Genomic DNA, 12,675 nt, shown 5'->3' with positions numbered 1-12,675 from the left:
AATATTAGTATAATAATTAAAGTCTAAAACAAACCAAAAAGTGTGTTTTTCACCTTTTGTTAAGCAAGGAAAAAAGTAGATGAAAAAGTTTGAATAATAGGATACAAAATCCTTAAACCAAGGAAGCTAAATAGCTAGAATTCATGAATCGGTTGATGAATCTAACAACATTAAAGATCAAACACTTAATTTCCCTTTAAACTATTCAATTAACATGTGTTTATAAATGTGGAATAAAAATATTATATTTTCTTTTCCGATTGCATTTGTAAAATTCACTTTTAAATTGTTAATTTTTTTTGGTTACATAAATTGTTAAATTTCATATAATATAAATATTTATTATGAATCAATTGAACTAAGTTCCGAATTTCATTATTAAAAATATTTAATTATAATTTAACATTTTCTGTTACATTTATTTTATTGACTTTTATAAAAATATAGTTGTGATAAATATACTCTTCTTTTATAAATACAAATTCAACTAATGTAGTTATGTAATAGCCAACATTCTCCATGTTAATTAAAACATAGGATGACACGGTTAAATACCATGAACATAATATAAATTAAAGTGGTGTTGTTCTCTCTTGAAATGTTGAGTTTGAGCAGTTACGTCAATACTAATAAGGTGTGTACATTGTTGATGACTAATAATGATTATAAAAAGATAATATCTTGTAATCGTCCTAGACTATTCAAATAGGTATTTGATTTCTCCTCATCCAACGATCTTAAAAAGATGTATAACTTTTAGTTTTACACTAGTTGTAAGTATATTTTAATCCTATATATATAAGCATCTTGTTATGGATAATACTGTATAACATAGATTCAAATATTTAGGATATTCAATTTATTTTATGAAATTAAATGTTAGAGATTTAGATGTTAAAACTATTTCCGATTAATAAATACAGTAGATATTAGTAGACACTTTCAAGTATTCATTATGTGACATTGTATTATGCAAATGTGAATTATCTAAATTTGATTATAGATTATAGAAGATTAAACACATTTACTTCTAAGGAGATTTGAATCTTTTAACTTTAAAAAATCCAACAATACTGAAAATTTTTCTCCTCCTCTCTCTCCTTTTTTTTCCTTTCTTTCTTTACAATTTGTGTTAATTTTATTAATTAATTAATTTTTTTCTCTAATTTTATTTAAATGGTGGGGTACTGTTTTGATGTTGGTTGCTGAACGTCGATTATATTTTTCTTTGTTTTTTTAGTTTTTAAATAAGAATAATTATGTCTTTGTGACATGTTCTCTGTCTTTATGACACGTTTATCTATATCTTTATGGCACATTTCTCTTTACCTTTTGGTAGCTTACATTTTTTTGTCGTTTTTTCGTTTATCTTTTTTACAAGGATGGATTTGACATCGCCACGACTGAACAAGATGACGCTTATTTGTTATCCTGCAGACTTTATCTGCTTTGGACTCTCAGATTAATTTGGATATGTGTTTTGCACTCGTGGATAATTTTCTCACGTCACTTGACTCTGATTTGCGATTTGTTGGTGGTCCATCAGTAGTTTCATCCCCTTTTGTGGTTCGTTTACCGATGCTATCATATTTGTTCGTATCTTTATTTTATTCGAGCATTGGTTAGGTTTTTTAACCTTTTTCTTTTATGATCCTTGTGTGATCTAGGTGGCTAGTTTCTTTGTTAATTGTTATAGGAAAATGTCCTAATTATAATTTAGTTTACGTTTATAGTTATGCTCGTAAATCCTCATTGCAATTCTGAATATTTTCTATTTTTAATAAAACTAGAGGTTTTCTATCAAAAACTTTAAAAAATCCATTCAACAAAAGATTTCAAGGTTTGTCCTATTTTTCTTTCTTTCTTTAGCTATCGCCAGTCTCATTTTTCTTCATCTTTGTGATCGACAACGACATCAGCCTTAGTGTTGATTGTCGACCGCTGATACTCATTGTATTTTTATTTTTTTCTTGTTTTTTATTTTTAATAATTATGCCTTTTATGACATATATTCTTCTTTCTTTATAGCACGTTTTTCTGTCTTTATGACACGTTTTCAGTTATTTGACTGTTATTTTTTATTATTCTTTTTTTAGGATTAGATTTGACATCACCACGACTGATTAGGATGACGCTTTATTTGTTATCATGTTGATCTTCCCTGCTTTGGACCATCAGATTGGATTTGAATACACAAATTGCGTTCGTGAATAGTATTTTCACATCTCTCAATTCTGATTTGCGATTTGTTGTCGACCTTTCAATAACTTCATCTTTTATAGTTCGTTTGCTGATGTGGTCAGATCTATTTGTATCTACGTTTTATCCGAGTTTATTTGGTTATATTTTTTAAACCTTTTCCTTATATGGCCTGGCTAGCTTTTTCGTGTTTAGAAAAATATCTTTATTATGTGTTTAGTTTACGATTGTAATTGTAAACCTTCATTGTAATTTGGATAATTTCTACTTTTTAATAAAATTAGCGAATTATATGATTTTTTTTTATAAAAAAAACAAACTCATATTTATACGAATTCAAATACTCAACATTCACTTTTAAATTTTAAATTCATTTTTAATATAAATAATGATATATAATAATGTTTACTTTATATTTAGATTTGTATAATAATATTTAAATAATTTATAACTTCAAACCAAATTCAAATATTTTGAACTAATTTAAGGATTCCAAAAATTTAAAATTAAAAAATTTATAAATATCTAATTATACTCTAGATTTCCTACCCTGGATTTAGGAGGCAATGAAGTAATTTCAAGTATAGGAGGTGGAAGCAACAAAAGGGTGATTTGGTAACTTGAGGAAGTAACATTACATCAAGGCTTATATAAATTCACCTCCTCTCTCATGTATTCTAGACCGTGTATTCATGTGCTTTGTTTTGTTTTCTTTGTATATTTTAAACCTAGTTTTCAGTTTCAACACCATTATTTAGCTTTCTTTTTTCCTCACCCTTCATCATAGTAATGGAAGATCAAGGTCCAGAGACTAATAATTCGAGCCATGGTTCCGAAAGAAGTGAACCGGTTAGGTCAAGGTGGACGCCAAAACCGGAACAAATCCTCATACTCGAGTCCATCTTCAACAATGGCATGGTGAACCCTTCAAAAGACGAAACCGTCAGAATAAGAAAGCTGCTCGAGAAATTTGGTTCCGTTGGGGATGCTAACGTCTTCTACTGGTTCCAGAACCGGCGTTCCAGGTCTCGCCGCCGTCAACGGCAGATGCAAGCCAGCCTTGCAGCGGGTTCCGAGCAAAGGAGTAATAACCACCAAGCGCAACAGGTACTCGGCGGTGGTGCAATTCAGTATGACAGTACTAATGGGATGGCTGCCGCCGCAGCCATGAGGTTTGCACCGCCGTCTTACAACGTCGGTTCCTCCTCTTCTTGCGGTGTTGTGGCGGATGATGGCTTCGAGAATTTGCTTTCAATGTCTGCTCAAATGGGGTTTCAAGAACTTGGCCAAAGCTCGAGTGTTTCTGAAACTTCAAATTTGCACTATCAAACTGGTAATTGCATGGTGGAAAAAAGAGTTAATTTCTTGGTTTAATTTGCTTTTTTTTAATCCTATTTTCATTTTCATTGAACTTGATTATATATGTTGAGAATTACTGTGGATTCTTGTCATCTACTTCAAACATTTACTTTTTTATTCATCCAAATTTATACTATGAATATTCATGGATTTGAAAAGTCAGGTGTTTATTCTTTTTGTTTTTTCCTATAAACATTAATTAGTATTACTACCTAATGACAATATATTCTATTTTTTAGTTAATCTATATTTTTATTGAATTACATAAAATTAATAAATTAATTAAACAGTTTTTATATAGTTTTAGTTAATATCATTAAATCACTGCAAATATGGTATCATATACATGTTTTCAATAAACGTTTGTAAGATTAGAAATTATATAAAATAAAGTATTTATGATGTGGTTAACAATGTATTTAGTGTTTTGCATTATAATTACCCATATGCTACCTTATTTATTGTTTCATATTCAAGCTTGATCTCTTGGCTTATTTAAGAGGAATTTTTATGAGTTTGTAAAATAAATGAATCAATTTTATACAAGAGAAACCAATGATTGAAAATAACCTAAGCCAATTATATACAGTCATTTTTTCTCTAATAATTTTCACAAAGATTCTCTTACTTTCACTTGTTTTAATTAAGATTCAACTTTAAGCTTTTTCCCAATATTCAAGGGGGAAATGAAAAAGGGTAACCTTAATTGATTTCGATTTCTTTGCACAATTATAAGATAGTGACTGTAAGAGCAGTTCTGTCTGCAGAATTTAAGCCAAGAAATCTGCAGAAATTAAGTGCTGATATTCTGCAAAACTAAGTTCCAGCTGCAGCATGAATTGGCCTTGTAATTTTTACTAGGATCGTTTTTCTTTTTCCCTTTTCTGTTTCAGGATTCATCACAGTGTTCATCAATGGAGTGCCAACGGAAGTTCCAAGAGGACCCCTTGATATGAAAGGCATGTTTGGTGAAGAAGTAGAGTTGGTTCACTCCTCAGGCGTGCCTATCCCCATGAACGAATTCGGCTTTTTACTCCAGACTTTGCAACACGGAGAAAGCTATTTCCTGGTAAGTGCATTCACCTTGTTAATCTAATATTGTTCGACTTGACTCCACGCAACTCAATTAAATTTGGTTTCGACTGAAAAGTTAGCCCTAACATGGATTTAAAAGTTTAGACCTTCATCCTTGGGAGTAAACCCTAATAACGGATTTTGAGGTTGAGACCAAAATGATTACATCTCATTCTTTATTGCAGGTTTCGAGAATAACTTAAATTTCAACATCTGCAATCCCTTCTTCTATTTTCAAGCTTCCGTCTCGTTTGTACTGAAATCGAGCTGCAAACAAGTGGGAGAGGCGCCGCTATTAAGATGATAATATGCAACTTTAAACTATATATGTAACAACAAGTCCCATGTTTCTATTTTGCTTTATTCATATATCTCTTGTTTCATAGGAGTTCAACTCAACCTCAATGTTACATATCCCAGGCGTGGATCCACAATGATGTACGCTTCATATTACATATGTTACATGTATTAGGTCAGAAAATATATGTATCCGTGTTTGTCTTCGTGCTCGTATATTTTTTTAATGTGACAATTAATATTTTATATTAATATATAATTTATATTGTTTTAATTTTTTATGTAACGTGATCAGCTATAATGAGATCATACAATTTATTTTACATAAACTCTAAACTTCATTAATAGACGCCTTACATTTGATGAAAATGTATTTGAATATTTAAACAGATACTTTTTTTAATTTTACCGACGACATTAGGAATCGGATAGGTTTTAGTTTAATAATATAAATTTACTAATTAGTTGAGGTGCATGGGCAGTACGTGGGTATTGCTGTGAGAGGAATTGTGGTTCAGTTTATAGAATCCAAAGAAAATAAAATAAGGCACTCCAGTCCTCACCACCGACCAATATAACCAATCTGAATCATACGGATGTTTTGTTTTTACCAATTATTTATTTGGTTTAATGAAAGGAAAAACAATTATTTATTTGGCACATTTACTCACACGGCCTCATGTGATCCCTCCCAACCTATACTTTTAAAACTTAAAATTATGTACGATTTTACACACCACACAATTGCTATTTTCCTACATTATTTTTTTTCTATTTTTTTCATTATAATGTTGTTAACAGTGCTATTGTTAAATGGATTATGTAGAAAAAAATCCAACAAAAAAAATGTATGGGTTAGAAAATTTTAATTGAGTTGGTACTTGATTAGATCGTTATATTGATTTTAATTAGAGTTTTAATAAATTTTTGGTATAACCATTTAGATTTGATTCACTAATCAATTAATCTAAATTGATTATAATAAAATTTTATTATAATTAGAATGACCTTTCAAATTCAATTTATATTATTTATAAGGTCGGAATTTAAATTTTACTAACTATATCGATTTGTTTAAATTCATCTGTAAAGTTTATTTTCCTCTTACTAACATGCGATTTAAATAGTTAAGTTTACTAAATTTCTAGATGTAATGAAATTTTAATAGAAAATGAACCTCTCACCCAAAACAATAGTTTGACATTTTCATCCGCACATACTTAATCTTTTTTTATATTTAGTTAATTAACAGAAAGGTAGTGAATAATAAAGTTTAAAATGTTAAAAGATAATTTATCTTGCGATAAAAATGCATAATACATAGGAAAAAATATGTATAATATATGCGAGGGTTCATAGATGGCACGCTGTCTTTATATAAATTTAACGTACTAAAAACAATATTTTTAAGTCTGGGTACGCGAAATCCCTGTATTTTTAAAAAGTAATTATTGTGTTCCTTATATTATTTTTTTAATGTAGTCTTTCAATCTAAAACAAATGTGTCATTTGACCAATATTTTTCGTCATTGACCAACATTACTGTAAATCATTCTCTAATATATGATACTCTAAGTTAACCATAAGTTTATGCAAAAACCACATCCGTGATTCTTTTCCTTCTCCTTCAACAATATGCCCATACAATCGGGATTTTATTTTTTCCATCTCTACCAGCAGTCACAAGCAGTATTCCCTTTGTAACAGATTTGATGAAGAATCTACGTCGACATGAATTAATGGAACCGTTGATCAATGACATAAAACTTTGGTCAAAGGGTTACATTAGGTTTTTTTTGAGTTAAAGGGCCACATTGAGAGAAAAAATAGTACAAGGGCCCCTTTAGTTTTTTTTCCTTAAAAATATAGAAACTTATACGAAGAGTGCAATTACATTTATTTTGAATATATTGAGTGATTTTCTTAAAAGGATCCAAGTTAGTGTAGTTATGTTTATAAGTTGTATATGTTATTAATAATTAAAAAAATTACGAACAAATATTATCTTATAATCATTCATCCTACACTATTAAGAAACAATAACATTTATTTTTTTAAAATAACTCGTAAGGATTAATTATAAGTTTTATTTATTGAATAAACTACACATTTATTCATCCAATCATTTGTGCAGTTCCGTTTTGATTACCCAATTATTTTTTTAATGGCAGATGAACAAAATGAAACCAAAACGTTACGTTCAGTACGATTTTGAAAAAAATTGACAAGTCATCAATTTCGTTAGCTTTTTAACGGTGGGTAACCAAAACGTGATGTTAGGTGTGATTTGAAACAAATAATAATTAGATGATCAAAACGGAACATCTCAAATAATTGGGTGACTAAATATTGTAGTTTACCATTATTTATTTAAGGTTGGCAGTGGCAAGCCGTTGCTTAAAAATGAAAAATATCCCAATGGATTAAAACCCAATTAATACGGGAAGATTAAAGGTCTACATTTGTTCTAATTTGTTGGGCCTTAAATCAAAATATTTGCTCGTAGTTATTTCACTTTTGCAAGAATTATTTACGGGAAGGTCAAAATACCTAAACCCGACAGGTTTCAACTCGACTCGACTCCTATAATTTTTTTGTTGTAAATTTTGGGTTCGGAGTGGGGCGGGGCAGATAATAGGTAGGTTAGGGGCGGGCTGGGGCCGAGTTTAAGGTGAAAAACAACCGACCCACCAAGTTATATATATATATATTTAAGATTTTAAATATTTTTATTTTTATAATGTTAAAATATATTATTTAATTATTAAAAATATAATAATTATTATAAAAGATATTATTTTAATAATTTTAAAAATAATAAATAAATATATTAATATAAAATATATTGTCGGAACGATCCTTAAGCTTTTTGGGGTTAAAATGAGATCGAACCAACTTAATTTTAAAACAATGGTTTAGGAAAACAAATTTGGAGTCGCCATCGACATTTGAGTTAAGTAGGTCGAATACCCAAAGAAATTACATTTTAAAATAATTTTAGAAAAATTAAATTAAAAGATAAAAAAGAAATCAGTCTGCGTTAAACCATAAATTTATTTTAAAAAGGGTTCGGAGTCGATTACGCGTAGAGAATGGCGAGCACCCCCACGGCGCCCAGAATTGGTACTCAATTGATTATACGTCGCTTTTATGTTTGATAATTGTAAATTTTAGTATTTAAATTATTATCTTTATACATGAACAATCATCAGAAACACACATCCCTTGTATTCGAGAGACTTTTCCATAGATTCCTCATATAAGGATTATTATCTTAATTCTCTAAAAAAATAGAATAAAAGGATTCCCTTTTGTGTGAACATCCTCGGAAATGTGCTTCCCTTGTATTCGAGAGACTTTTCCATAGATTCCCCACACAAAACGACATTTCCTTGATTTGTTTAGTAAATAATGTATACTAGATACATTACATATTAATAATATAAAGTACAGGGACCAAAAGGCAAATGAAATAAATTACATGCACTAGAAATGAAACAAAGCTCAAAAATAACATGAGGGGCTAATATTAAGGCACAATAAAATAAAAAGCTCAAACTAATAAAACAAACAAAAAATGCTGAAATTAAAAAAGGACAGAAATACAAATACTAGAAATTTAAAGGACATGAATTAAAGTACATAAAATTAAAGACATAAATGTAAATAGAAAAAATAAAGTAAAATTTGAAAAAAAAGAAAAAAAGGGATGAAATATAAATATAAAAAAATAAAGAGAAATAAATGCAAATAATAAAAAAATAAACTGCTTACATATAAATAACAGAAATGTAAAATCGAATAAAAATAAAAGATAGTGGCAGTAAGTGAGAAGCTAGCAGTTATTTTTTATAATTTTATCCAGACAATAAATAATGCAGATCTTAGCCCATAGCAACTCACCACAAGGTCGTAGAATGATTCGAATGTGAAAATAAAAAATTTAATAAGTTAGCAATTAGTAGGTTAGTAAAACAATTAGCAGTTAGTATGTTAGAAGTTAGGGGTTAGTAAAAAAATAATAAATAAACTTGAAATAAATAAAAAAAACAGTGACCAAATCAAAACAAATATGAAGCAACAGATCCAATTTAAAATAAATAAAAAAAGAAAAAACAATACAATGGTGACCAAATTGGAAATGAGCAAAATCATGGCATCAGAATTGAAATAAAATAAAAACGAGACAACCTAGTGACCAAAACATAAAACACGCTAAACCTAGGAGGATCCATGCGTAGTTTTAACCTAAAGTTCAGCTATAAAACCAATTTTTTTGTTTCAAACTCTCAAAATCTTCTCCCTTCTTATTCTCAACGGTCGAGAAACCCTAATGACCTAAAGCTCCACCACCGACCACCACCAACGGTGGGTTTGACTCCGAACGCCCTAAAATCTCACCAATTTCTTCTTTTATCCTCGATTTGATCCCTAAAAGCTCAGAAACAAACCTTAACTCCCTTTTTCTCTTTTAATCAATACTCTTAAGACCCTATTACTATCGTAAATTAACCATTTAACCCCAACTCCAACCACCATTAACCAGAGCTAAACATAACCTAGCCAACCAGACCTAAATGAAACTTAGCTTCATCTCCCTAATTTAAACCCTTACAACTGAACCCCTCTAAAATGATCCTGACTCTCGGGTTCTGTCGACGTCGGTGATGCTCTCACTACTCCCGTGAAGAAGACTCAATTGATAGGTAAACTACTCACCTTTCCTATATGATTTTTGGGTTTCGAAAAAAAGAAAATAATAAAAAAAGATTGTTGAGACAACATATTTGAATACCTCTAAAATTTTATTGCTCGTTCTCTTCTTCGTGAAAATTAGGGGAGAGAAATCCCTTACAATTGTTTGTTGTGGGTTTATATACCCGGATTTACAAAAATTCCTCAAAAAAATTAAAAATTACAAAATTTGTTTTTTTTTGTTTGCATGCAATCACCCGTGTGAGGCCGTTGGGATTTGGCAGAGGATGCGTTTTGCTCGTGAGGTGAGGGGAAACTGGAGATATTGATGGCTTCGGGACCACCTTACGTGGCTCTCCTTCGCGTAGAGGGACCAAGCCAAAAGGTTCACGTAAGGAGATGAGACCTTTCGCATCGGCGACTTACTGATTTCACCACGTGAGATGCACGTATGGGTGCTTCTGGAAGCTCAAGTAGCAGCAGCGGCGGATGATACCATCTAGGATTAAGAAACTATTATGTATTTGGAGAAATGATTGTCTACAGCTGTCTTGATTTGCTCATTCTTGTATGAACAAGGATATGGAAAAGATGAAAAGACAGTTAATTTTCGTCTAGTTTCATCTTTCACTTTGAAATTTAATGTTGGTTACTGAGAGACTGTCAATGATTCCTTATCTCAAGGGAGATAGAATTCGATTTTCAAAGGAAGTGATTTTAAGGAAATCTTAAAAAAAATCGCCCTGAGTGAGGAAAAAATTGTTTCAAGAGAATCACTTTCAAGTTAGGAAAAATTCAGTTTTAAGAAAAACCCTATCAAGTGAGATAAAATCTTGGGTAAGATGATTTTGGAGATAATGTTTTAAAGGAAACTGTTTCATGTGAGACGAAATTTTGTTTTTAAGAAAACTATCTCATGTAAGATAAAATATGTTTTAAGAAAAATAATCTCAAGTGAGATAAAATATGTTTTAAGGAAATAATTTCAAGTGAGATAAAATCTTGAGTGAAAACATTAAACGAGAAACTTCATTAAATGAGAAACTATGAGAATCTCTTTCTCATTTTTACAAATATTGTATGGAAACATTATAATGATCAGGAAACACGCCCTCTTCACAGTTGACTCTTATGTAGGTTTGGCTTCTTCATTCTTGAGTTTTTGCCATTTTGAACTTGATATCCTTCACCTTTAGACTTGATTTTCTATCTTTGAGGGTTTTATAATCATAAATCTTTAGTTTTCTTGAAAACTTGTAAAAATGCTAATCATCAATGTGTAATTGTCTACGTAGGCAAATAACGCTTTTATGAAAGTGGTAATGCAATTAATACATAACATTATTCCTTGGGGACGGTCTTTATGAGAGGCAGAGAACATCTTTAAGAAAAATATTTTGGAAACACCCTCGTGAGATGAAAGGTCTTTAAGAAAGACAAAATTTAGATTGAGTTTTCTAGGAAACATCCTAAGAGAATTAAGAATGAGGTTTTCTGGGGAACAATATGAGAAAACACCAAATTAAGATTTCTAGGGAAATGGTATTAAGAAAGAATTGAAGTTTCTAGAGAAACAAGCATGAGAATGACTAGACACGTCCTAAAAAAATGAGGTTCTTTGAGGAACAATCTATAAAAACACCATATTAAAATTTCTAGGGAAATGGTCTTAAGGAAAACAAACTGATTTCTCAAAAGAGGTTTTAAAGAAGTCCTAATGAGAGGAAAAACAAAGCTTTTCTTTTCCAATCTTTAATGCAATTATGAATGTTTAATGCATAGATGCATGTTCATGTAAAATGAGTACCAATCTTGTTGATGTATGCTTCTTGATTAATGGCCACATATGGATACTCAAGAAGTCTTCATTTTTGTCTTGACTGAGTCTTCTTCTTCTTTTTCTCACTGGAGTGCATCTTCTTAGTTCTTGGCTTACAGTAATCTGTTCTTCATGCCCCAACAAACTGTTGCCCCTAAGGTTCAATTCATTTCCCCCAATTTCTAATTTTGAGCTATCAAGTCAGAGAGATCTTTGTCTATAGCCTATCTCGATATGGTGTTGTTAGGTCTTTTTTGTCTTCTCTTTCTTCCACCTTATTCTAGAATCTTAGCAGAAGTGTTTTCTCTTTTGGTGAACACATGACTTGGATTCTTACTACGATCAAATATATGTTCTTGAATCCCTTTATATATCTGACTCAATTGCTTTATCAGAATAACTTCTTTAGGACCCTTCTACCCCTAACTTGTTTACTTCATCAGTGTTGTTTCTTTAGGACCCTTTTGCCAACTGAAGCATAAATGATTTGTTCTCAAGGCAAGCTCTTTTTATCTTCATATTCTACCCCTGACACTCAGAGTGGTGAGGCTCATCTTCAATGTCTCCTTGATCCGATTCTTATTATTTCAACATGATCGTAGTTTTTAGAAATGCCCTAATGAATATTTTATATGGCTCTTATCTATTTGAGTGCAAAAATTTCAATCTTGAAAGGTCTTATTCCTATACCATTTATCAACAATTACATGTTATCAACTTGGGCAAGCAAAAGCACCAACAATGTTTTTCTTCTTTCTTATTCTGATCTAAACAATTTTAGGGCTTCCCTTTTATGAGGTCCTGTAACCACATGGACGCTCAAGAAGTAATCAATACTTTTGAAGAAACTTCTTGAATCTGACTAAGAATTGAGATATCAGAAAATCTTAAAATAAGGTATGCCCCTTCTTATTAGGTGATCGCTTGCTTCTTGATTTTAGGAAAATAATACCTTACTGACTTCAAAGGTCCTCCTTCATTCTCGAGATATTATTCTGATTCAAAATGTTTTTTCCTTTTCATTATTTTTAGAATTAATAAGAATGAAATAATTTTACAAAAAGATGCCCCTTGCTTTAGGCTCACAATTGAAACAAATCACCAGTTTAATAAATCAAAAATTTTATTTTCAAAAATCATAGCCCTTTGACAAGTGTAAAGATCCACAGTTTGGTTTTTCGTAGGATTCTTATTACTCTAAGTTTTCAATCATCGAGATGTCCTTCATTCCT

General features: G+C 30.5%; 1 protein-coding gene across 1 annotated transcript; it reads left to right on the top strand.

Moving 5' to 3' along the window:
- The first annotated feature begins 2,905 nt into the window (after positions 1–2,905).
- LOC120121477 (WUSCHEL-related homeobox 11-like) lies at positions 2,906–4,908 on the top strand. The gene is made up of 3 exons (XM_039140829.1): positions 2,906–3,532; positions 4,452–4,627; positions 4,818–4,908. Exons 1-3 carry the CDS (start codon positions 2,989–2,991, stop codon positions 4,833–4,835), a joined length of 738 nt encoding a protein of 245 aa, XP_038996760.1. The 5' UTR covers positions 2,906–2,988; the 3' UTR covers positions 4,836–4,908.
- The last annotated feature ends 7,767 nt before the right edge of the window (positions 4,909–12,675 follow it).

This window comes from Hibiscus syriacus, unplaced genomic scaffold (genome assembly GCF_006381635.1).
Source record: "Hibiscus syriacus cultivar Baekdansim isolate YM2019G1 unplaced genomic scaffold, ASM638163v2 tig00110372_pilon, whole genome shotgun sequence".
Lineage (NCBI taxonomy): Eukaryota > Viridiplantae > Streptophyta > Magnoliopsida > Malvales > Malvaceae > Hibiscus > Hibiscus syriacus.
This window is presented reverse-complemented; position numbering and strand designations above follow the sequence as displayed.